The sequence below is a fragment of the Enoplosus armatus genome, chromosome 18 (genome assembly GCF_043641665.1).
Source record: "Enoplosus armatus isolate fEnoArm2 chromosome 18, fEnoArm2.hap1, whole genome shotgun sequence".
NCBI lineage: Eukaryota > Metazoa > Chordata > Actinopteri > Centrarchiformes > Enoplosidae > Enoplosus > Enoplosus armatus.
This window is the reverse complement of record NC_092197.1, coordinates 10,668,989-10,693,009: the sequence shown is the minus strand read 5'-3', so window position 1 is coordinate 10,693,009 and position 24,021 is coordinate 10,668,989. Positions and strand designations below refer to the sequence as shown.

At 39.7% G+C, this 24,021-nt stretch overlaps 3 protein-coding genes across 4 annotated transcripts; 1 reads left to right on the top strand and 2 right to left on the bottom strand.

Annotated features, from left to right (window-relative positions):
* Nucleotides 1-811: 811 nt before the first annotated feature.
* gal3st1b (galactose-3-O-sulfotransferase 1b) lies at nucleotides 812-2,496 on the bottom strand. The gene is made up of 2 exons (XM_070924887.1): nucleotides 2,372-2,496; nucleotides 812-2,288 (listed from the first exon to the last, which is right to left on the bottom strand). Exons 1-2 carry the CDS (start codon nucleotides 2,494-2,496, stop codon nucleotides 1,136-1,138), a joined length of 1,278 nt encoding a protein of 425 aa, XP_070780988.1. The 3' UTR covers nucleotides 812-1,135.
* Nucleotides 2,497-5,157: 2,661 nt separating this feature from the next.
* prodha (proline dehydrogenase (oxidase) 1a) lies at nucleotides 5,158-15,389 on the bottom strand. Its single transcript, XM_070924353.1, has 14 exons — nucleotides 14,998-15,389; nucleotides 14,590-14,798; nucleotides 13,409-13,443; nucleotides 12,402-12,551; nucleotides 12,165-12,229; nucleotides 11,568-11,684; nucleotides 11,342-11,421; nucleotides 11,084-11,165; nucleotides 10,259-10,351; nucleotides 9,886-10,032; nucleotides 8,911-9,086; nucleotides 8,727-8,825; nucleotides 8,338-8,426; nucleotides 5,158-7,354 (listed from the first exon to the last, which is right to left on the bottom strand). The coding sequence occupies exons 1-14, from the start codon at nucleotides 15,334-15,336 to the stop codon at nucleotides 7,164-7,166; spliced, it is 1,872 nt and encodes a 623-aa protein (XP_070780454.1). The 5' UTR covers nucleotides 15,337-15,389; the 3' UTR covers nucleotides 5,158-7,163.
* A 1,369-nt stretch (nucleotides 15,390-16,758) lies between these two features.
* On the top strand, nucleotides 16,759-21,644 carry srsf9 (serine and arginine rich splicing factor 9). Of its 2 annotated transcripts, none has more exons than XM_070924560.1 (5): nucleotides 16,759-16,844; nucleotides 18,315-18,514; nucleotides 18,702-18,925; nucleotides 20,437-20,609; nucleotides 20,699-21,644. In XM_070924560.1, exons 2-5 carry the CDS (start codon nucleotides 18,357-18,359, stop codon nucleotides 20,924-20,926), a joined length of 783 nt encoding a protein of 260 aa, XP_070780661.1. In that variant the 5' UTR covers nucleotides 16,759-16,844; nucleotides 18,315-18,356; the 3' UTR covers nucleotides 20,927-21,644. The 2 variants fall into 2 exon arrangements, with proteins under 2 accessions (XP_070780661.1, XP_070780660.1); XM_070924559.1 differs by having other exon boundaries at nucleotides 16,828-16,844; nucleotides 18,108-18,514.
* Nucleotides 21,645-24,021: the final 2,377 nt, after the last annotated feature.

Sequence of the window (24,021 nt, the reverse complement as noted above, 5' to 3'; positions counted from 1 at the left end):
ACAATAGATGAAGGGGTCATACCAGAAACCAGTTTTTCTACAGTATACTTAATCATTGATGATGATTGAAGTCTTCTAAAACACGATACATAGTTCTCTGCAATTGGCTGCTGTGTGCTTGCTGTATTAGCTTCAAGCACCTATATATAAGAAATTATTTTTAGCCCATGAATGACATGTTTTCATTACACAGGGAAATGGCATGTTGTTTCTAGATGGATTCTAAAGACATGCCTTATGTGCCACAAATAGTGTGATGAAATTCACTAATTCACATTTATTAATTTTTAGCTCTGCCAAATCAGCAAAAAGTAGTACAATTTACAAATGGTAGGTAATGTTGCCACAGTGACTGTAGAATGGGTGGTCATCTTTAGGGAAATGTCATGAATTACTTGGGTTGTTAAAGAGGTAAAGGCCACAGGTTTGGCAGGTGCTGCCTTTTTTTGAAACGAAAAATAATCATGAAAGTGATCAGTCATTTACTTATGCATAAGCTAATGTACACACAGAAAGTGTATTTGCTTTTCATGCCATGTTAAAGCGTTACTACTGTCAATGATGAAGACATCTTATGTAAACCATTATGACAGGGTCAGGTAAGGCCACTACCATTCAAATGCATTGCAGACAACTGCACCTGAGGGCCTGGTGCTCAGGTGTGAGGCCTGGGGCTCAGGTGCAGGCCTCTAGGGGGCACACCAACACTGCCTGCCCCAATGAGAAACAACGTACTTTCAACATTATAGCTGGAAACATTTGTCAAGCAAATAGGCTTTGCATAATATTGAGAAAACATTGACTATATAAATCTTACCAGGGAGGTATCAACCGCAGAATTTTACTAATTTAGGTACAACAACATAGAGGAGTTTTACTGTTCACACTTTAAGCCTGAACCCATTTTAAAAGAGTGTAAACCCAGTTTATTGCATCATTCTTTATGTAGTGCTCAATGTTGATACAACAAACTGTGAGAAGTAATTAATGGCCAACAGATAATAAGGAAGTATTTGAGATAACTGACAGTCTGTGTGAAAACTTAAGAAATAAGAGAAACACTTGTTTCAAATAGGTAGTCACATGTGTTGTAGGATAAATGGTTATATTTTAGTTGTAAATGTCTTAATCCAAGTCAAACTGTAAAAACATTGTCTTTAAACCAACCCCATAGTCTAGTAAGCCACAGGCTTACACCCAGGTCTGATAAGTATTGTATTTCAGGTGTGAGCATTTTTTCACAGATTGTCCTGAATTTGGGATCAATATGTTTCTTCATGTTATACCCCAGGATGGAAGACTCTCCAATTGGCTGCCAGGGCAGGAAACGTCTGTCCTGAATCTTTTGGGCTTCAACTGCACCTCCATCCTCAATACAGATGGCCTTCATCTCTGCATTTCTTCTCCTCAGCTCTTCAACCTCCCGTGTCATTCTTTCTCTCCCATACATCTCTACTCTGGCCCAGAAGGTAGCATTAAAGTGCTGATAGAGTTTCCAGTCAGCCCCGTTCCACTGTAAAGCTTTGGCTCTCAGCTCAGGGGTCAGTCGAGATACAGATGAGCTCTTGCGAGCATTGAGTTTAAAATACAGGATGTCCTCCGAGGTCCAACAGAGTGTGTCCTTAAGCAGGATAAGAGACTCCTCAAAGTATTCTGCTATGAGAACCAGATCAAAACGTTTCGATAAGTCATGAATATCCCTCATTACACGAGGATCATCAGCCTCCTGGTTGTTATCAAAACCTAAGTCAAAAAAGAGCAGATTTTTAAGATAGAATGAGTTGAAAGCCTTTGGGCTGTAGAAGGCCTGAGGATTGTTCAGAAACTCTACCAGTTTGCTCCCTCCATTGATCCTCCATGTGAGAGGAACTGCTTTGCGATAGTAATGGAAGGACGACTCGAAGAGATCCGCTGGGTCACGTAGGATGGTGATGTATGCAGCATCTGGAGGCAGGAGCTTGGCTACTTCGTGATGGTCAAAGCGCATGTGGTTACAAATGATGTTGAAGCAGTCTCCAGGCCTGTAATCCTTCACCTGGGAGCACAGGAAAGGCGACGGGTAGAAGAAGTCATTGCGCCCATCAGGGAAGGCGAATTTAAGCTTGTGCTTTTCTCCAAATCTGAAGAGGATGTTGAGTATGGTGCTGCTAGCAGTTTTATGGGTCTTCATGAACATGATGTTCACCGTGGGGGAGCACTCTTCTGACTTTGTGCTTTGAGAAGGCATGGTCACATTTTTTGTCAATGATTTTGCCATACTGAGAGGACACGTGTCTTCTTGGGAGCCCCTATAAATAAAATACATGGATAAGCAAACAGATCAACTGACTTGGCTCAATAAAAACAATGCTTTTCTTTTTAAGTCTTTTACCTAATCTTCACTTGGGTTGGGTTCGTCAGGCAGTACAGTACCAGCATGATGTTGGTCAATAAAACCCAGAGAATCAGCCTTCGTATCACAAGTGTGCACTTCTTTCCTTTGATGCCTGACATCATTAAAACACAAACGAGAACCTGGAAATGAAATTAAAGACCATACAGAGGAAAACGTTACAGGGAAAAGACCAACAAGGCTTTGAGGTTTTAAGACACACCTTGCAGGATTTTGCTGCGTAACTGTTGTGTGAGCAGCTACATGAAACTCATTAACGGTTGTAACGCCCTGCGGCATCTTACACACAGGCCAACTAATTACCCCCTTACCTCACCTCATCCGTTTATACATAAGAGTAGTAGAGTAGATATTATGTATTTATGAAAAGCCCAGGCCTGGCCCATTTAAATTAAAGTTAACCTGGTATTTATCACCAGGTTAAGAGAAGGTTAAAAGAAGATCTATATGATAAACTGTAGAACGAGGAAATGGGAGATAATACAGATAGACAAGAAAACTGCGGCATCATTCTTTCTGTCTTATACAACAAAGAGCCCCCATGTTTATACTATAAACATGTTTATGCTGCTTAAATTGCCTTTACAACGAACAGCAGAAACAGAAAGAGAAAAGAGCCACGAACATTATAAACACAGCTTAGGTACAAGCATCTTGTAACAGCATAGTGCTCACGAAAAAGATCAAAACAGGTTTCCACAGTTGACACTGGACAGATGCTTCCTCTCGATAAAATAATCACTCCAGATAAATTCAAGCGGCTGGTATCATGTGAAAAGGAGTGTCCCTTTGCATACGAGCTATTACTTCTAATCTTTGACATTGATAGTCATCTGTATAGTCCATTTGTTACATTTTATGAGAATGCCTATGATATGTATGTCTCATAGTAGTTGTAGTACACTATGAAAGACATTCAACTCGCTTAAACCCTTCACTTATGCAAGATGTCTTAGCCCTAAAAGTCAGGGTAAACCAAAGAATAAAGCACAGTAGAATACAGCATGTAGAAGAAATACAAGCAAAGAGGCTTTGTTTACCTGCAGATGACAGCATTAGAAGTGTCAGGGTGAAGATGTTCTACAAGGAGAAAGAAAACCCTCTATTGTTCAGCATGCTGTACACACTCCCTGAAGTCATATCTCATTGGCTGTGAGGACTGAATGCTAAATGCTCCTCCCACAGGGACTGAATTGGTTTGTAAATGATGCTACCATTGGATGGCACGCCTCTATATAACTGTTCAACACATCGTAGTCCGACAATTCAGCTTTAAAACATCCTTGTGTCTTATGAAAGTATACTTAAGCATTTAATATTTACACTACTTTATGTATTCAGAATCAGTACTCAAGATGTGTTAAATTGAACCCACTGTATTAAAATTTATTGTAAGATATGCGTAAATATTTAGGCTAAAATCAAACTTTACTTTAAGTATGAAAAATGCATCTGAGGCAAATATTTACCACTTTTTACTCCTATATGTTTGTGGTTACTTTTCAGATGCGTTGCTGTAGATTAAACTACCCAACAGTACATAAAGTACTTGAAATTAACCTTGAACATCTACAGCAGTGAAATGCAACACACACATTAATGCAGCAGTAATATTAATCCAGAAACATCAGATATAATAGTAAAACACTGACAGGGAGCATTTTATTGCACAATACTTTTACTTAAGTAAGGTTCTGAATGCAGGTCTTTCACATGTAGTGGAGTATTTTCACAGTGTGGTTTTACTACTTTTACTTAAGTAAAGGATCTGAATACTTCTTCCAACACTGATAGCTACTATCATGGTCTTTCCTGTTGGCCAGCTGAAAGAGACTTAACCTCAAATCCAAAATTAGGAGATGGTGAATCATTTTTATATTGCTCCGAAAAGTAAAGGTGTGTGAAGGTGGATGCATATGAAGATCATATCAACATGTGAGGGCGCAGTTCGCCTGCTGCCACCCGCCCTCCTGTCACCACAACAGTGTTTGTTGATGCTCAGCAGCTGCAGCAGATCAGAGAAGGCAGATATGGGGGATGTAGGCTACTGATTTACATCTTTTTTATTGTTTCTGAGAACTTGTTGGTCCAGTCATGAGAACAATGGTCCACCCATGTAGGCAATATGTTTTAACATTGAAACAGCTCCCTCCTACCCCCCAGTACGAAGACATGTGGTATTTATATAGCAGGGTTTGAGCTTAGATGGACATAATGAGATAAGTTTGCAGAAAAGGTGTAAACACCCGAGAGAGCACACCCAGTAGGGTCTGCTTGGTCTCCAGCCAGCCGTGTGTTGTGTTGTAGGGCAGACTCACTGTTTTGCTTTAGTCTCCAGGTACCTGGACGCAGGTGCTGCCTCAGCTGCTGTTGACTTTGGCTAGGAATCATCTCTGACTCAGTAGGTCACATCGATTTGGCACAGGGAGCCCACTGGCTTCTGTGTGGCATAGTTGTTGATGTCATTGGCATCATACTACGTCAGCGAGGACAACAAGATCACAAGTCACTACGAGATAAGATCAGGGTGGCATCTATCCAGTCTGGGGTGCTTTTCTACAATGGCAGAAGCTGGAGTTTGTATAAATGTAAGGCAGCAAAAATATTATGTCATGTTTTGTAACCTTTGAGTCCATAGATCCTCCCCAAAACAACTAAGAAAGTTAACATATTTGCAGCTCAGTGTTGTTTACGTAAATGTCCACTTCCCTTATCCACAGCTGTAACAAGAGTAAACATAATTCTGGTTTGTTTTTTTTGTTAACAGTATTTTATTGTGTTAATCAATAATAACACTTTCTTACAATTGTATAAAACATGGTTTATACTGACACAGTGATGACGAGGAAACCAAACACAAAAGAATGAAAAACCTCAAAAGAAATGCACTCAAATAAAATCTAATTCCTACTGAAATACTCAAAATGTGCCAGTGTTACGCAAGTTCACAAACTTCATAATACACCGTGGTTCATTCCAGGTGAGGGACATTAAAATGATTTTCTTAAACTGTTTTTGTACATTTCAACCTTGCACACCAATAAAGGAAAAAATAAACTTAAATGTCTTACATGTAGAAATTCTGTGACAGTGAAATTGCTTTAAAAACAGCAACCGCAAAGCAGACCAACTTCATTCGACTATTAACTTTTGTAGTGTCTCCAAAAATACCCTGCACATTTTATTTAACTTAAAAAAGGATAAGCCTTTATTCATAGTTTTTAATTAGAAAATGTTACAGAAGTCATTTCCAGTCCTAAAAAACAACAGTTCAATTTAAATACATTCAATCAACCACAACCTTTTCTGAGGACGACACTAGCCAACAGATGATTCGAAGGCTGTGAGCAGCATTGAAACCAGAGATACCGACACAACCAGTCTTTCTGAAATCTTCTCTACAATAACATATTGAACTCATAGGCAGTTTCTCCTCCAATGCAGCTTATGCAACAGTGCAGATGTTCTTAAGTACTTGGGCGCAGTTTTCCTGGAAAGAAATCCCAGCAGTAACCATGGCATTTTATTGGAACTTCATGGGACACAACAGTTCCTGTTTTCCTGCTTTGAACATTTGTTGCTGGTATTGTCTCTGTTTGATGAACAGACAATGTTCTTGACTTCAGAGAATAATGACGTCAGGACCATCTGGAACACGTCAAGTATTGAAATGGATCACCTTGAGTCACTCTTCAGCCTCGTACTGGTCAGTAGATGGAGTTTGTTTTGTCAGAGGCTAAATGAAGGTTATCTACTGCAAACAGCCACATCCAATAAAAAAGGTAGTTGGTTCGTTTGCACATATCTACATTACATAATCCTGGACAGAAAGGGTGCCTTTGCTCTTTGTAAAATTTCAAAAATGTGCTCTGCTCTTCATCAATGGTCAGGATAAAAAAAGGATTGTCTGGTTTGTAATGCCACATTTACTGTCTATGCTTTGATGGAAAACAGAGTATGAATTAAAGCCAAGAATATGAGTATATATCTTTTCCAATCGAAGCCATTTTGTGTAATCAAAATGGTTATCCTGCATAATAATTAGCAAACTATTTGTTGCAGTCGGTTAATACAATGACACATAGTATCAGCTATGAACTTGCTAAAATAATTTACAATCCCCTTGGAGGAGTGTACAGTAACAAAAACAAAATCAAGTTGTGCAATAGTTGATTGCTTCCAGTTAAAGCAATCATAAGGCACTGTGACAGCTACGGGATTGAACATACAAAGAGTGTCTTTTACCATTTAAAAGAAAAAAGCACAGGACAGATATACATATATACACACAAGTAAGCCACCTTTGGTAACCATACATACCCAGTATACTTTTCTTAGCCTCTACTGACTTATTCCATGCTGTACATCAGAGAGGATCGACTTTTAGAAGCTTAAACATTTGCAAAAGTGGTTTCATTTTTTTTGTTGACTTGACTATGAGGATTACTGTGGCCCATTTTTGAGTTAAATAAACTCATTCTGATTTAGAGACAAATATCAATCATCACTTCTTAAAGACGTAGCACATGTATCTCCACAATGTATTATTATGGCAATGTTTTAAACACTGCTTTATTAAATACACTGCTAAAAGCTAAATAAATCTCTGTCAAAAACCATGCCACACTCTAAAACACCTTTCCTCCATACTGCACAGCCTAATAAGCCAAGGAAGGACATTAATCTTCCTACTAACAGTGGTTAGCAAGTAGAGGTAACGTGAGGATGGTGGAATGCTTACACTGCTGTCAATACGTTCTGCTCCTGAGACTCAGTAGACAGGCGTGTAGAAAATCTGACCATGCAGCAACCTGCGCTTCAGCTCCTTCCACAGCAGGCTGCGCTCTCTCTGGGATCCCTTCATGAAGCCACGATTCTCTTGAGCACGGCGAGACAGATAAGGAATGACCTCGTTGACCGGGCCATAGGGAACGTACTTGTAGACTGGAAACCCTGCTTGACCTGTTTTCAAGAGAGAGCGAAGTGACTCGATTTAAATCCGTGTCTGCTATCTCCACCGTGTGTGCGATCCATGTCATGACTTGGTATGTAACGTCCAACAGCAGAATTCAAAAATGGATATAGCAAAGAAATAGCCAAAATAGTTACAAGGCACATTAAATTAAGTTTTTAAGCTGACAATAGCTCATAAAGTTAACATGGTAGATAAATAACTGCACTACAACAAAAGCTGTCAAAACTGAAAAATTGAAATAATGGTGCAGTAAATTAAAACATGTTTTTAAATTAGAAATTTAGTTATAGTGAATAAATATTGTATTACGGTATTAGATATCAAGTGATATGACAAGGTCAAACATTAACCATCACTAGTCATCTGCAATAAACCATTTGCATCACCAGATCTTTGCATCATTGTTTAAACAGCAACACATTTTGAAAATCAATCTCAGTGCCCTTCACTTTGGCATGAGGTTGAAGTAGTCGAGGCACTACTTCAACCTCATGCCAATGTGAAGGGCACTGAGATTTCCCTGAGATCTCACTTGCATAACCCATTTAGATGGACTGTTGAAATCATCTTTATCATTGTGTTATACAGAGAAAATGTAATTTTGGCACAGCTCACAAAGCCATTATGCACAGTAGCAGACTGTAGCAGACAGCACTATGTCTCATAATTACTCTTAAACAATTCTGGGTAGTGACGTGTTTCTGTTCAGACTGATAGCGTGCATCACTGCTGAACATTTGGTAATAGACAGTTAATGACATTGAGCATGTGGAGTTCTTCTCCCTCCCAAGATATCTATAGGTTAGATAGCCCATCTGTAAGGTCAGTGGCCAACTGAGTGCTGAAAAGCTGACACGTGTAGGGACTACGTTTCAGTGGGACCTCTATGGCCACATGACTATGTGATGTAAGCCTCGGTGATTCCATAACTTACTGTTTACTTTTAGTATCCGAGCTGTGTGCAACATACCTAGCGGGAAGCTGATCTGGTCACACATTCCCAGCAGCTGTCCAAAGTAAACCTTATTCTCAGTGGGTGAAAGGCCCATGTCATTCATCCTGAAAAAAAAAAACAGGAAAAAAAACACACAAAGGGCTGTTACATGATAAGAGTGAGTGTGGTGTTCCACCACTGATGTGGCAATATCATTCTGTAAATCCTATAATTGCTTTGGAAAGTTGACAAAGAATACGTTTCACTTAGAGCGATGTCCTCGGCATTAGTTTAAACCAACCAGGATTAATCCTTTATGAGTGAGGGGTGTTATGGCTTTCGTGTATGTTCAAACTAAATCTGCCCTTAGTGCATGCCAAATGTTCTACCGTTGAATTTTCATGCATGCCTGAGACAAAACATACTTTTCTAGGGTAAATTTCACTGTGTCCTCGTTGTGAGTCGCAACCATGATATTTGGTTTCCTGCTGTGATTGATCTCCTCCAGCAAGTACTCCAAACACCTGGACAAACAACAAGGCAGATGGTTAGGATTTAGACATTTTCTAGCTGAAGCACAAAGGCCCTTGACAATAATTCAACACGTACTTGTGATACATCCTGTTAGTGGCCTCATAGTCTGGGTTTATCGGGTCTTCGTAGCCAATCTCTTTGGCCCTGTCTCTCTCTTGGTACATGTAGGCTCCACGAACCAGTTTGGCACCAAAGTACCAGCCCTCCCGTCGTGACAGCTCAACGTCCACAGTTACATTGTCATAGGCTTCCTAAAAGTGTTAAAAAACACAAAAGGATATGACTAAATTCAAACCATCTTTACAGGGCAGGGTGCCTCTATGGGTACAGAAACAAGATTTAAAATCGTATTGTACAGCTTTACTGAGCTAGCTATTGTACACAAACAAAACATCTGTTTAGGCTTTTCTATTGTTGTTAATTTCTTCTTCATTCCCCAGATGTAGGCGATGATCCGATGATGGAAGGAAACTCCGCTGATACTGACTTTTTACATAATATTGTTTATTTGCATCAAAGATCAGGATCAACAGGCATGCGCATCTTGACCTGTACAGCACCTGTAGCCAAATCAGTACTGCTGCCTCGAACACTGTTCAAGCTCGTCTTTTATACCTTTAAGCCTACATGGGGTCCTACTACAACACACGAGTCTGTATCTTCTGTTTCCCATCTAGGGGTCAGGAAAAGAGACCTCTCAGAATGACCTTTCACATACCAAAGAAGACCATGTCTAAACAACAATACATCTTATCTTTATGGGGCCCCAACATCTGCTAGTTGTTTTCCTGGAACATTGCATACATGGCAACTTTGTACTGCATATCATTTTATGAAAAGACTACTTTTATGATTAGTATCAAATAATACACATCACTATCTATATAGAATGGTTAGTAGCAACAACAGAACTTCATGTTACAAAATGTACCAACATTGTTGACAAAAAAGACAATTTTGGTTTCACAATTGAGACAAGGGTCTGTAGATATAACTGATCAATAGTACAAATGGTCATGATTAGCTGTAATGAGGGAACTGTGATCTCACCTTCAGGTAACACTGATAAGTGTTGAAAATGATTGGCTTGTTTCTGTTGAATTTCCTCTGCATTTCCAGGGTCAATCGACTAATAGCTGGTTGGAAGTACGTCTGCTCGGCGTCCACCATTAGCCTTACCCCGTTGTCCATGGCATGCTGGGACGCACAGTCAAAGAGTATTTACAGTTTACATGGCTCCATAAGTGGCACTCATCATTAATGTACAAGACAAAGAGGGGTTCATCACTTCAGCAAACACAATTCAATTCTGATTTATTTGATTTCCTTGAACCAGGCCATTGCAACAAACTGGTTTTAGATGTCTGTATTGCTTCTTAAAATTATTCAATAAATGTAAATGTATTTGCTTTGGTATCCTTACCTTGGCCAGAACGTCCACTCTCTGGAGCATTCTCTTCATCTGACGCTCTTCCTCAGCTGTAAACTTGTTCAACAAAGGTTCCAGCTGGCCTGTCTGAACAATCAACACACAAAACATCCAGTCGTTTGGCATTTGCTCTTGAAGGCCATTTTTATGATCAGGATAAACCTGCAAACTATATCAGTATGTGACAGTCATGGCAATGGTTGGGTGGGTGGGGGTGCCATTTTGTCCCGTGTCCCTTTTCAAACTGAACTGCACTTAATAGCATGTGCACTATAACTCGACTTGTAACACTGCAGAAATGTACAGTGCACTTTAAGTCCCAATGATATTATGTTTTTATCAGAATAAATGTTTACTGGTGGGAAGAAGATACATTTCTTGTACCAACAAGACTTGAATCAACTTGTTCCCACAATGTAGTAAAGAAATTCAAGTTCAGATGTGGAAACAAAAACGGTTGTCTACACATACATACATCTATTTTACGAATTTATTGTTTACATCACTTTCTCTTTATGAGACCATTAACTGTATGCTCTGTAAAATGTAGAGGTCTGAAATGTAATGTTTAGGAAGAATGTTGCACCCCCTCCCTTAAAACAGGAAAATGATCACCAAAAGAAATGTGTTTCTGCTATCAAATGCGATATCACTGGAGACATGCCCTTTTGAAGATGACATTAATACCTTCTGTGTTCATTGGACAGCTCACTGTGTACAGATAAGAGATAAGCAGACTGATTTAAACCAAGGGCAACAATTACAAACGGCCATTCTTGCCTCTTTCCTCCATTAAATATTTAAATGACAATGACTTACCTCGATGTTTGGCACCATAAGCAGATTGGAGATTTTTGTTGTATCGTCTATCAAACTGTTCCAGTCCAGCAGATCCATCGCTCTGGACATAAGATGTGAGAAAATGTGTATTAATTAGCATTTCAAGCTAAACACTTCAACTGATTTAACAGGAGTTCAAGAACTTAAGCCGGAGGCTCTGTTGTACTGATGTATATTTAATAAAAGTATTAATGTGAAGTATGTGGTTATCATTGCACTAATGATTGACTATCTTACCCTGAAAAACCAAGCTGCTCTCCAGTAAACCATTTCTCAATGTCATCCTTGGCTCCAACACCCATCTTAGTCAGACTTTCCTACAAAGAAATATTTCATTGATTAAAAACACATATTAGCTGAGTATTGTTTCAACAAAGGACATTACATTACATTAAGAAATGAAGGATTGAACTCAACTAAAGAACATCTGAGATGTATTAGACTTGCTGAAGGCACGACATACCTTCAGTTGTTCCAGCTCCAATTTTTGGTCCAAAACCATCATATCAGATTTTCCCTGCTGTGCTGCGAGGAAGTTAAAGAACTGTCTCCATTTAACCAGGACTTCTGAAAACTGGAGCTGTTCAAACACAGAAAATATTCAACAATGATCAAATGATAATACTGCATATGAGTCACATTATTATGGGGTTAGCTGGACACATCAGTATTTTATTCACAGAAAACCTCTTGCTCAAATCATTTTCGTCTGAGAAAGATAGGACAGTGTGACGCTGAGGTGTGAATCCTCCGTCTGACACAGGAACTGTGTCTTTCCATAAATTTTTTCCTGCATGCTGAATTATGAATGCTATATTACAATTTCAGGCAGCTGAAGGCAGCTGCTAGGGTTTGTACACAGTAACATGAATCTATGATCATACTAATCAACTGGCATTGACTCAAAACCAAGAAGAGATACATAACTGGCTAATGTTTTATTTTCCCATTCCCCTGTAAAGGTGATATTGTGCCAATACACTGTTTGTTAGTGTTAGTGGCAGCACAACTATCAATCTTTTAGTCTATCTTTTAGTTAATATTGAAGACATGAACTTACAAGGAACTGTGGGCGTCCGAGAGCAGTCATTTTGATAGCAGAAAATCCATCTGCAGAAGCTCCACCTGAAATGGAAAACACATCACATCACTCAATGTCTCCACCCATTTTATTTGGTGTAATTCAACTCTATCTATACTGCAAACCTTATTTTACAATTGCTTTAGTGCTTGCCAATATAACAATAACCAATCTCTAACATATTGTAATTGCTTCCTCAGAAACCTCGCTACTTACCAGAGGCTTTAATGCAGTTTATGAATGTCTCCATTTGGTTGTCACATTTGGACTCATCTGCATAGAAGTAGGTACGAGCACTAATAACCCCCCCACGCCTGTCCCCGAACTGACGATGGGCCTTGTACTTCTTCTCACGATGATCAGCACCTGGAGTGAAAAGAAGGTAGCGTGAGCTGCTTGACATGGAAAAAGATGTTTTCACCACAAACGTAAAGCTTTTTTTCCCCCAACACATTTTTGACAGAATTTTGTTTTTTGAACTACTACTAATTGGGAGCTGACTGGGAGTTGAATATATCGATCACATTTTTATCAATGAGATCATTCAAGATATAATATATACAAAATACATTTCAAGAGACAATACTAACATTTCCAAGTACTTAAAAGTAGTTTCTCTTTGTTCTACAACTTGACTCTGTATTCAGAATTATTTCAATCCTAAAAGCTTTTGTTTTGAGTACTGTACATTTATTTAATTATTTATTTACGCCACAATAAATCTATCACATTGTTCTTTAGTCTGCAATTAACAGATATCTGATCATCTAATCTGAAATTTCAGTCTAAGCATGTATCTCATCACTAATTATATGGTACATCCGATTTTAAAATAAAATAAAAAATAAATAATACCGGAGAAAGCACTACTGAATTATGTACTTGAGCTTCAAACATTAACCTGTGACACTAACCAAGCTTCTTCTCACTGTACCCTCTGATCTGGACATTTCAGGCCCTGCTAAATCCTGATATAACCAGTACTGCCCAAGCTAGACCACATGGCCACATGACTAGACATACCAACTGACACTCATGTTGCATTCAGGCCAAGCTGAAGCAGCTGAGTATCAAAGCAAACCAGCAGTTCAGTCTTGCCAGTTGCCAGTCTTTCTTGCTAACTGTACAGCAGGTCTTTAGTCAACGAAGCACACAGTAGCTGAATTTGAACAGTTACTATATTACATACAATAAATTAAAATAATTTCAACTGATATACAAACCTGGTCTTTCTTTCTCTGCTTCAGAAACACATGAACTGAAAGAGAAGGAAGGATTGGCTTCAGAATAGAACATAATAAATAAAAAAAGAGATTATAGCTTTTATAGTTTATCTCAGTTCACTTACATTGCTTCAAATCAATTAATTATCCAGACAGTATGCCAACAGTGAACACAGGAAGGTCTAAAGATGTTTCTACTGCAATCTAAGACTATCTTGAAAGGCAAAAAAGACTTGTTGTTGAGGAATGGCAAATGTTTTTTATTTGACTTTTATATGCAGTTATATGATAAACAGGGAACAAACATAACTACTGTGTTGTCTCCTTCATGAAGCTTGCAGTATTTTCTTTCTGTGAATTGGAAAAGAGTCTTGATGTAGATGAAATAAACTGAGTTTGGATTTAGCATGTGTATGTGCTTTGTGTGAGATAATCCTCAATGAAAAAAATAAGCTCATTTCCTCCTCAGAACATTGCGTAACTCTTATTGAGTGTGTGCCCTGTGAAGGGCTGAGGAACATTACTCTAAAAGGTTGGCAGCCTATTTATGAGGTACATCCCCCAACTGAATGACCAGCTCAGCCAATCACAGGAGAGGGGTCTGTCCTAGCCAACCAATAGAGGACAGGCACTGTTTTGCTGCTAGAAATGAAACAAAAACACACTCACTTCAGAAAACAGTTTGCTTACAAGGATGAATCATATTTTGGATTGCATAATTCATGTTATTTTGATTTTATTCTTGTAATTGCTCCACCATGCTCCATGTGCAGCTCCTATTTCAACCATGCATGCAGAGGGGTAGGGGGGTGGGGTCTCTTTAGATGGCCTCTTCAAGTTTCTTCCAGTTTTTCAAGTTTTTTAAAGTGTGTCCTTGTCTTTAAGAGAGCATGGGCTGGGTCAGGAACTGATACTGTTGTGGAGCATGTGATACTGAGTTGTACAAACACTTAACTCAACAGGTCCTTTGAGGTTAACATGTTACACAACTCATAAATGTCTCCTCTTATGGTGCACATATGGCATACATTAAAGTTATGAAATATGGATTACCTGTGTTTGGTTTAAAGCTTCAGTACAAATCATTTCATACTACCTGAACCACAAACCTCCATGAGAAAGAAGTAACCTGCATCAGTCTTTACTAAAATCATGCTCAGTCAGATGTAAACAATACTTACTCCATTTCCTTCTTCTCTGCCTCCTCTTGTGTCAAGTCCTCTTCAACACTATAGTCCAAAACTGCCCCCACACCAAAGGCCTGGTTCTTCTGAATCAAAGGTTTGATGGAGTTGTGGTCTTCCCCTGCCACAAACTGACCATAGAAGGTCATCTTCATCATCTTCTCAAACATCCACTGCCCAAACAACTTCTTGGTCAGGTCCATCAACTGAAAACAAAACAAGGACAATAAGTTATTCATGTCAGTAATTTATTATTTTGTACCATTATAATAGCCAACGCCCCCAGTCTATTAGATAACAGGAATCTTACTTCCTCGCTCAATCACTTAATTATTACGCAGTTATAGATATACATATCAAAGTTTTCTTAATTCAAAGGCTAACTTTTGAGCTACATCAACTCACCTCTTTGTTCTTTTCAACGAGGACGTCAATTGTACAAAGCTTGAAGACCAGCAGACTTCGCAGCAGCTCTATGTTACCCTTGCTTTTGTAGGCTTCCTGGGTGTTGTCGAAGTCAATGTGGATTTTATTTAACTGCGAGTTTGTGTCATTTTTGGTCTGTTTGATGAGTTCCGTCGGCACAGTTTCCACCACGGTGCACCCTTCCATGTGTTGATCTTTCTCCTCTCGGCTCTTGGTGGATGCCACCGTCGACCGACATCTTCCAGGTGAAATGCGTATTTTCTTGACATTGCCCGGGTTTGACCGAACAAGAGCGGCAACAAACTTAGTATACGACATGGTGTCCTTTCCTTTATGAGCTCAACGGCCCGACTACCTGTCTCAACTTGTCGTGCCGTTGCTGAGATACTGCCGAATGTGAGCGCGCTGCACACTTACATTTAAAGTCATCTCGCGGCAGGGGGCGGTGCCTCACATGTTACATCACGCTGCCTGGCATCACGCGCGTAGACATGGCGGTTGGTGCGCGTTCGACTCCCTTACAAACACGTTTACTTCCAATAGCTGTCTTCACATGTAAAGGTTGTTAGTGTAAATGTGTTAGATTTAACTGTTAGTTCAACCTCTTGGTTGGTTGCAAGAATCATCTTATTCCACACTGACTGTCTGACAGTAAGCAAGCAAGGAAGGTTTCACACATGGGGAGATATGCATCAAATTCTACATCAGCTTGTCGGAGCACTGACTGAAACATTAAAAATCGAGATGTTTTTATGGCTGCACCATTCCATCAAATGAAAATATAATAGAGGCTTTGTGAATTACTTTATATACATTTCCCCAAATTTCTGTCTGACATATTTGGTATGTTCTGCATCTTTGGGATCTCTACAAGAATTTAAAACAAAGTGCTTTTGGTTTGAACAAAGTATCGCTGCACAGCAGTTTGTACCGATAAGCCCATCAGTGCACAGTGATGTCATCCAAATGTGGTTTCTGGTACTCTGTCCATCAATTAATAAGGTCTTTCTGTTGTTTTGTCTCTCACACAAGGCCCTTTCAATAAAATATATAAAAAATCTAATGCAACACCACATCACAGCCTGAGACAAAAAATGAGCATTGCATCTTTCACATGGGAAGTTTTTATTACAGGTGTAATTGCAATGGATTGCTTTATGTCTTTTTATTTGCAGCCAGAAGTTTTGTTTATGATGATCATGTGGTTCTCAATGAAGTGACACTTCCCTGCCTTAACATGACGTGACAATTAACGTGACAATGTGCAAGAGACAATGAGAAAGAGCATCGAGCATCCTGTGATTTAAGTGGAAAAGAAGCATCCGGGCATTAAATTGAGTCATGTCTGCCAAGCTACATTGATGATAGGGACACTGCCACTCCAAATACATAATAGAGGCACATATCAGTCTTTTGTTGTTGTTGTTTTTTACAAAATCCAGTTGCTGTGGGCACTTGGTGGATTATACTGTTTCAGCAGCTGCTCTGGGGGCTCAGGGAGGGGAGGAAGGTACAACATGCTGAACAGTCTCCAGTGTCCGGTCTATTATAGAACTGTTTTTGGATACAGCTAAGCTAGGAGCCAAAACGTACTTTTTTTATATAGCATTATTAGAAGTTGGGATTTACCAAAGCAAGGAACATGTTCATTTTCTTTCCGGCGGGAGGCAGCAATGCACTAACCCTCACTACTGTCTGCCGGAAATCGGAAGTAGAAGAAGCCACAGAGCTGCTTGCTAATGTTGCTAACTAACACGGAAGCAGCACAGCGTGCGAACTGGTAGCATTAAATCTACAAAAGAAGGCGCCCATAATTGCGTTGAAAGGTAATCGCACCCTTAATCTAAGTTCTGCTTACTGCATGCAATTAATGTAACGTTACACTGCCCAATTATTTGTATCTGTGTGTGAGAGTGTGAGAAATCTTGATGCATTTTAGCTGAAACAGACGCTCGCAGCCCGACTAGCTGACCTTACATTATCAACAAAGAGACGGATCTGTTATCGTAATTACTGGAGTAACATAGCATGTCTGAAGCTGGCGTTCAATTTCGTTCAATTTCAAGCCACAAATGTCAATTGAACCGTCTGGCTAAACTGCTGATAGGTAGTTGCACAATAATGCAAACTCATAAAATCAACGCTAGCTAACGTTAGCTAGGCTAGTTTAGCCGTAGCCTTAGCACTGTTTGAGACTACGGCAAAAGGTTAATGCTTGGCAACCATCTTCGTTTGCTGCCCTTATAACTAATATTAAAACGTATGTGTCAGCTGACAAGTTTGGTCGGTTCACCAACTGTTGTATTATACGCGCGTTTCAAGGCCCAGGAAACGTATTGAAGTCGAGACAATTGTTGTTTTAACGTTATGCACTGGTCATACCGTTGAATCTTGATGAAATGCCATTGTTCACCACCATTAACGTTATTACTAATGATTAGCCAGTTGACTCACCCTATTATGTGTCCAGAAAATTAAAATCATCAGTTTCGTATTTCAGTATAACAGCCCTGCTATAGATATATTAGTTAAGTGTTTATTGGTTGGGGACATCATCAGGGGTGTGTTGATTTAAAATCTATGGTAATATGTAAGGCTATAGTTTGATGTTGAATTGCATTGTGCATTTTGTAAAAGATATGCAAATAAAATGTAGCTTCCTCATTTTACTGTAGCAGGCATGTATTCGTCTTAATTTACCTTACTGCAATGCTAGTAGATGTTTAAATAAATAAACATAGGTGACAAATTAAAGGAAAGACCTGAATAAAGGAGTGCAGTACCACAGCAAATGCAGATGCTTCCATGTAGGGCGTAAGGTGTCACAGACTGGTTTAATGAGTATGAAAATGACATGAATCATCAACCCAACTGAACACCTATGGGATATTTTGGAGGGCCAATCCTTTAATTTGTCACCCATCTGTACATATCAGTGTCCACACACACACTGAAGAATGCAAAAAGATGTATTAAATGTGTTGTTTTTCCCAGTAGATTCTGTGCACACAATGGTCACAATTTCAAGCAGTATTATACTATGACTATTTATTAAGGTTGTTGGACATTCATTACCCTGTGTTTTAAAGCTTTCAGGCTTGGATCCGAGGCCATTTTTTTGAACTCATTTACTACTATCATGGCTGCATCCCCGGTTTAGATTTTCATTTTTGTCTAAATTAAGGAATTGGAGGCGGATGGACTAAGTTTTGGATTGGGACTAGGATTAGGATAAGGAAGGAAGGACCACTTCCACAGCTGTTTGTGAAATCAAGAAGTGATCTTAAAGTCTGCAGGTGCCCCCATTCTGTGTCAGCAGTGCCATTCACTTAACCACCATGTCGGATGGCCGGATCTACGTTGGGAATCTTCCCGTGGATGTCCAGGAGAGAGACATTGAGGATCTCTTCTACAAATATGGAAAAATCCGCGATATTGAATTGAAGAACAATAGAGGCACTATTCCATTTGCCTTCGTCCGATTTGAAGACCCACGGTGAGTTTTAGGGATGGTCTTTGCCAAGTCGAATCTCTTACCCCTTGTTGGACACCTTAAGTTTTGTGGTATAATATCGTCTCCAGTGACTGACAGCAGGGAATGGAAGGAGACGACATTTCCAGGTCTATGTCCGCTAGTGAAACAAGCGTACTTTGGTAAGGGGTTCTTTGCTCTCTTCTCTTAGGGATGCAGATGATGCTGTCTATGGGAGGAATGGATATGGATATGGAGACTCCAAGCTTCGTGTAGAGTATCCTCGATCCTCTGGTGCTAAATTTGGTGCTATGGGAGGTGGTGGAGGTGGAGGAGGTGGTGGAGGTGGAGTTGGAGGAGGAGGAGGAGGAGGAGGACCTAGGGGAAGGTTTGGACCCCCAACTCGAAGATCTGAATTCCGGGTCATAGTGACTGGTAGGTGGACGTCATGAGTCATAGCCAGTTAATATTTCTCTCACTTTCACGCCATCCTGGAGGTCAAGGGGATTAGTAGAATGGTGGACGTAAGAGTCGTAGGCAGATATGTTTCTCTCGCTCTCTCTCATGGCGGATTGGAGGACAAGGGGACTAGTAGGTGGACATCATGAGTCGTAGGCAGATATGTTTCTCTCTCTCTCTCTCTTGGCGGACTGGAGGACAAGGGGACTAGTAGAGGACGTCATAAGTCGTAGGCAGATATTTCTCTCTCTCATGGCGGACTGGAAGACAAGGGGACTAGTAGATGGACGTCATGAGTCGTAGGCAGATATGTTTCTCTCTCTCATGGCGGACTGGAGGTCAAGGGGACTAAGTGGATGAGGTCAAGTCAGCTCCTTAAGTCATGAAAAACAAAACTGTAAACTGAAAACCGGTCATGTTGGCTGCATAATCCCAAACACCGACTGTAGTGACTGGTAGGTGTAATTTTGTCATTGCATATAATTCATTATTTGTTGTGTGCTACATTTATCTCATGTTAATACAAGCATGTTTATACAAGCTGTTAAAATTGGACTGCTTATCTAAGACCAACCCCCTTTTAAAGTCTAGGTTAATATAGTTGCCTGACTTGACCAGTCTACCACTAGAGCAAATTTCTGGAAGTAACACACTCTGGGGTTCTGGTCTGAAAATATTGGTGTTCTCTGGAACACTCGCCCAAAATAATTTCATTTAAATTGTCTCATATGCACACCTTTCATCTGCAAGGTTTAGATTTCCTGTCAGTCAACGTCTGTAGCCACAAAGGATCTTGTGAATATTGAGTGGAGAAGTGGGTGGAGTTATACCTGTCCAGAGAGTTACAAAACTAAAATTCATATTCATTTTTCCTATTTAGAATTAAGGTGGCTGTCCATTTGAGCATTTCCAACTTTGCGATTCTGAGTTAAGTCATCAGCACTAACAATGAATGATAAATGCATTGGAGGAAAAAAGTAAATGATAAAAGACACCTAAACACTTAAGTAAACTACAAGTCCCAAAGAGCATTGCCATAACAAACAGCCAGTTGTCAGTAGTAGTAATTACAAGAGAAGGTAGATATTTAAGCTTCTAAAAACTGGAATATCTTTTGTTTGACTGAATTCAATTTAGATCTTTTTTTTTTCAGTTGGTGACAATTCAGTTACTGTGGTATGATGGTGCTTTCATTTATGATGCCCACTACCAAGCATTCCTTAATAAATATACAATAAGAAAGAACACACACAAAACCCAAGCTCTTCTCACTTCTCCATCTATATACACCTAGCTTTTAAATTTCAATTGCTGTTTAGCTCAGGTTTCATAAAAATGCCATAAAACCAATTAATAAAGACGCTGTTTACACTTTGGACAAAAGATGAAACCTGACCCTGCAATGCTTTTAGGTTTTAAGTGCCAGGTAATTTTAAGCAAGGAAGTATGTTTTGTCCCCATCACAGTTGTCTTTTTCCCCATTCCAGGGTTACCACCAACTGGGAGCTGGCAGGATCTGAAGGATCATATGCGCGAGGCAGGAGACGTTTGTTTTGCAGACGTGCAGCGTGATGGAGAGGGCGTGGTGGAATTTCTCCGCAGAGACGACATGGAGTACGCACTACGCAGACTGGATCGGACCGAGTTCCGTTCTCATCAAGTGAGTTCCAGTGCTGATGATATTTAATTGTCCCTTTACCCTTTTTAGATGGTTAAAGGAATAAAAGTAATATTTTTTTCCTTTTGTAGGGCGAGACTGCTTACATCCGCGTCTATGAGGAAAGGGGCACCCCCAACTGGGGTCAGTCGCGTTCCCGATCCAGGTCCAGAGGTCGCTATTCACCTCCCTACCATAACAGAGGATCTCCCCCTCCACGCTACCAGTCACCTCCACGCCATGCTATGTCGCGCCATAGCCCTCCCCCCAGGAGGCACCCTCCACAGCACCATAGCCCACCGCCACGTCATTACCGATAGAAAGGCCCGTCATTTATAGAGGAATTGGGGAAAAGGTTTTGTAATTCTACTTTTTTTTTCTTTTCTTTTCTTTTTTTTTTTAAACCCCGGGCCTCCTCCTAGGATACGTCATTTTATTTCTTGCTACATACATTCCATGGTCAGGATCACCTGAACAGCCTGCTCCTCCCCCAGCCTTAAAGATTATTTTTCTTTGTTCTTTAAACACCTATATGTGTTGTCTGGAAGTGGGACTGTTGGTTTGTTATTTGCTTAGCGAGGTAAATGTATTTGAGCATCCTAATAACAAGTTGGAGGTTTCTTTTATAAAGAAATCCTGGATTGTGATGTCAAATATAGGCAGGAACCAGTACACACATGTAATGTTATATTGTCCAAAACAAATTACAAATTTCTGCAGCTGTCAGGCTAAAGGTAATACTGCATCTTAAATTCTTGAAAAGTTTCCTTCCTGTGTGTCACATTTCTGCTTTAAGTATGAAGTTTTTGCCAATCTAAGAACCCGTGAAGCTAATCAATATCCTCCTCTGATTCAAAACATGTAAAATTAGCAAGCCTTTTAGAGTAGTGACACATGTTGACTGTGAGCCTCACCTGTCAGATTATTTTTTTAATGTGTGAACCTCTGACTGAGGTGGCCTGTAGGTGGACTATTATTTGTATCCATCTCCAATGTTTTGTTTTTTCTTTACCAATAAAATGCAAACTTTTACTGTGACTGTTTCATTCCTTGTCCTGAAACATGTTTTTAATAGACCCTTACTGTATTCATTGAAGGAAACTTTCCAAAAGGTTGAAACAGGTGTGTTAATCCTTTAAATTAAAGCATAGTTTCACATTGAGAAAGTTTCTAAATTAAACAGAAGCTAGTACCAGGCTGTGAAATTCCCTCTGTGATTTGCCAGACAACTTCTCTGAGCTGTAGTGGAGGGATAAAGAGGGAATTTTTTACTAAAAAGACTGGCCTTTGGAAAATACCCACTTGTTTAGTCTAACTCAGACTGATGAAGCCTCTTATTCGCTTCAGCTGAACTCTGGAATGCATTTTTTGCAGAGTGAAGACTTCATTTTGTCCTCTTCACATTAGGAGGGGATGTCTTCATGACCAGTATGGAGAGGAGAAACCAGTAACCAGTGACGCTGTACATGTGGGCGACGATTTTAGATTGACTTGAAAAACTAAAACCTATCCTTTAAAGGCCAGGAGCACCCAAAGTGGAACTAACTACAGAGACTATCTGCTCTTTCAAAGACATGAAGAAGAGAGCAAAGAATGTGAATGTGTTTGCTTTACTTGTTTGGACGTAACATCTCTATGTTCTTACACAGAACATTTACATTAGACAGTTTGAAGGTAGGTATGTCTAGGTGTGTGTGTGTGTTTAAGTGTCATGTTTAGAAATACACATAAGGCACATGGGATGCAAAATATAATATTTTTAATACGCAATAAATTAATTATACCAGGTGACAATTTGAGAAGACAGAAAAAAATAAAAATATATTTATTTCCAATGGCATATTTTTATCTATCTGTTCATCATAATCCGATAAAGCCCATATACAGACGTTGTATTGCATTTAATAAATATGTTTTAGCTTAGTTATACAATAAGTCAGTTTCTTTTTAACACATTGTATACAGTAAATCTTCTGACAACAAACACAGCAATACACAAACAGCAATACTCAGGCATGTTTTAGAAGATCATATGGAGACACATTAGCAGTGATATCAAAACACTGGAATTTAAGCCACAGTGGACCAAACATGGGTGTGTTCTGGCTATTTTGCAACTGTGAATGGCACCAATAAATCATATTTAAGCTGGCATCTAGCCATGTAGATAGATTTGTATTTATCTGCTAAGATTTTAGGATATCCATCTGAAATTTGGAATTACTTTCTACAAAATATAGTCTGAATTTAAACTATTGAAGGTCATATCAAGGGCTCCAGGGCATTGTTTCTGGAAAGACACATTGCTGTTAAATTCAACTCCACTGTATTGGATTAGCAGTGGTGTATATCTCAAAATGTACACACATAAAACTGAAAATATCTTCATGGCTACATACCACTGACTAGCTACCACTGAACCGACCCTTTAAATGTAATACGTTGACCTTCTGGTACTTTGTAGCCTGTGAAAACCTAATGATGGCTTCAAAAAGATCAAAATCACAAGTAGCTGAAGTTATGACCGTCTGAGCAGCACTGTTATACAGTATAATGAACTTGAGTGAGGAGCTCATGTGTTCACTCAAGCTAAGAGGTGTGCAGTATGTAAATCTGGTGACCATCACAGTCTGGCCAAAAAGTGAGCCTTCCAAGGAACTGGAGGGCACCAGATAAGATTCACCAGGCTGAGCACAATGTGACTGCTCTTTCAAATGAATAAATGAAAGAGGTACACAGTAGCTTTACAGGAAATAAAATGTAACTGAGGAAAGGTGTCGAATAAGAAATGGAACAAGCCAAAGTGAGTTTTCAACAGGTTTGAAGGGATCTTGAGGTAACAGTGAAACTTGGGTCTATAAAAACAATTAACTAGAGCATGTTAAAGACAAGGCAACCAAAACCAGCAGGGCAAGACAGCGGCAGAAAACCATGAAACTGATCTGAAGAAGCTGAAAGTGAAAGAGAGGGTATAGAGTGCAAAGGAAGCATGCTGCATTCACTGCACACCCCTTTGAGTTTTCCACCAGCTCAAAATGAATCATCACAGCAGCTGTCGCAATGCTGCAAGGAAGCAGAAGCTGTTAGCACTGTACTGTCTGGATGTCGTGAGAACCAGCAGCTGAATTCTTCAGCCTGAGCAGGATTGTATTATTTAAGGTAAGAAGAATGTACCGAGTGTCTGCATTAATCATTTGAACCAGCTGATTCCAGAGTAGCATTGGTCTGCACAGCAACAAAAGCTAGGAGAGGGGTCAAAGGATCAATGCATAGAGGAGGTCAGAGATAGAAGGAGCACACAGTATGAGAACTTGTTGGGTGCCAGAGGAAAGAGCGATATGCCATATGCAAACTATGTGCAATCATGCTGGACTGCACAGAGTTCACAGGTTCGGTCTGGATATCCTGCAAGCTT

Coding starts and splice junctions, on each gene's coding strand:
- gal3st1b (XM_070924887.1), bottom strand. CDS start 2,496: ATGATGTCAGGCATCAAAGGAAAGAAGTGCACACTTGTGATACGAAGG. Junction 2,289..2,371: donor CCAACCCAAGTGAAGATTAG/GTAAAAGACTTA, acceptor TTTTATTTATAG/GGGCTCCCAAGAAGACACGT.
- srsf9 (XM_070924560.1), top strand. CDS start 18,357: ATGTCGGATGGCCGGATCTACGTTGGGAATCTTCCCGTGGATGTCCAG. Junction 18,515..18,701: donor GTCCGATTTGAAGACCCACG/GTGAGTTTTAGG, acceptor CTCTTCTCTTAG/GGATGCAGATGATGCTGTCT. Junction 18,926..20,436: donor ATTCCGGGTCATAGTGACTG/GTAGGTGGACGT, acceptor TCCCCATTCCAG/GGTTACCACCAACTGGGAGC.
- prodha (XM_070924353.1), bottom strand. CDS start 15,336: ATGTCGTATACTAAGTTTGTTGCCGCTCTTGTTCGGTCAAACCCGGGC. Junction 11,422..11,567: donor TGGAGCTGGAACAACTGAAG/GTATGTCGTGCC, acceptor ATTTCTTTGTAG/GAAAGTCTGACTAAGATGGG. Junction 9,087..9,885: donor CTTATCAGTGTTACCTGAAG/GTGAGATCACAG, acceptor TAACACTTTTAG/GAAGCCTATGACAATGTAAC.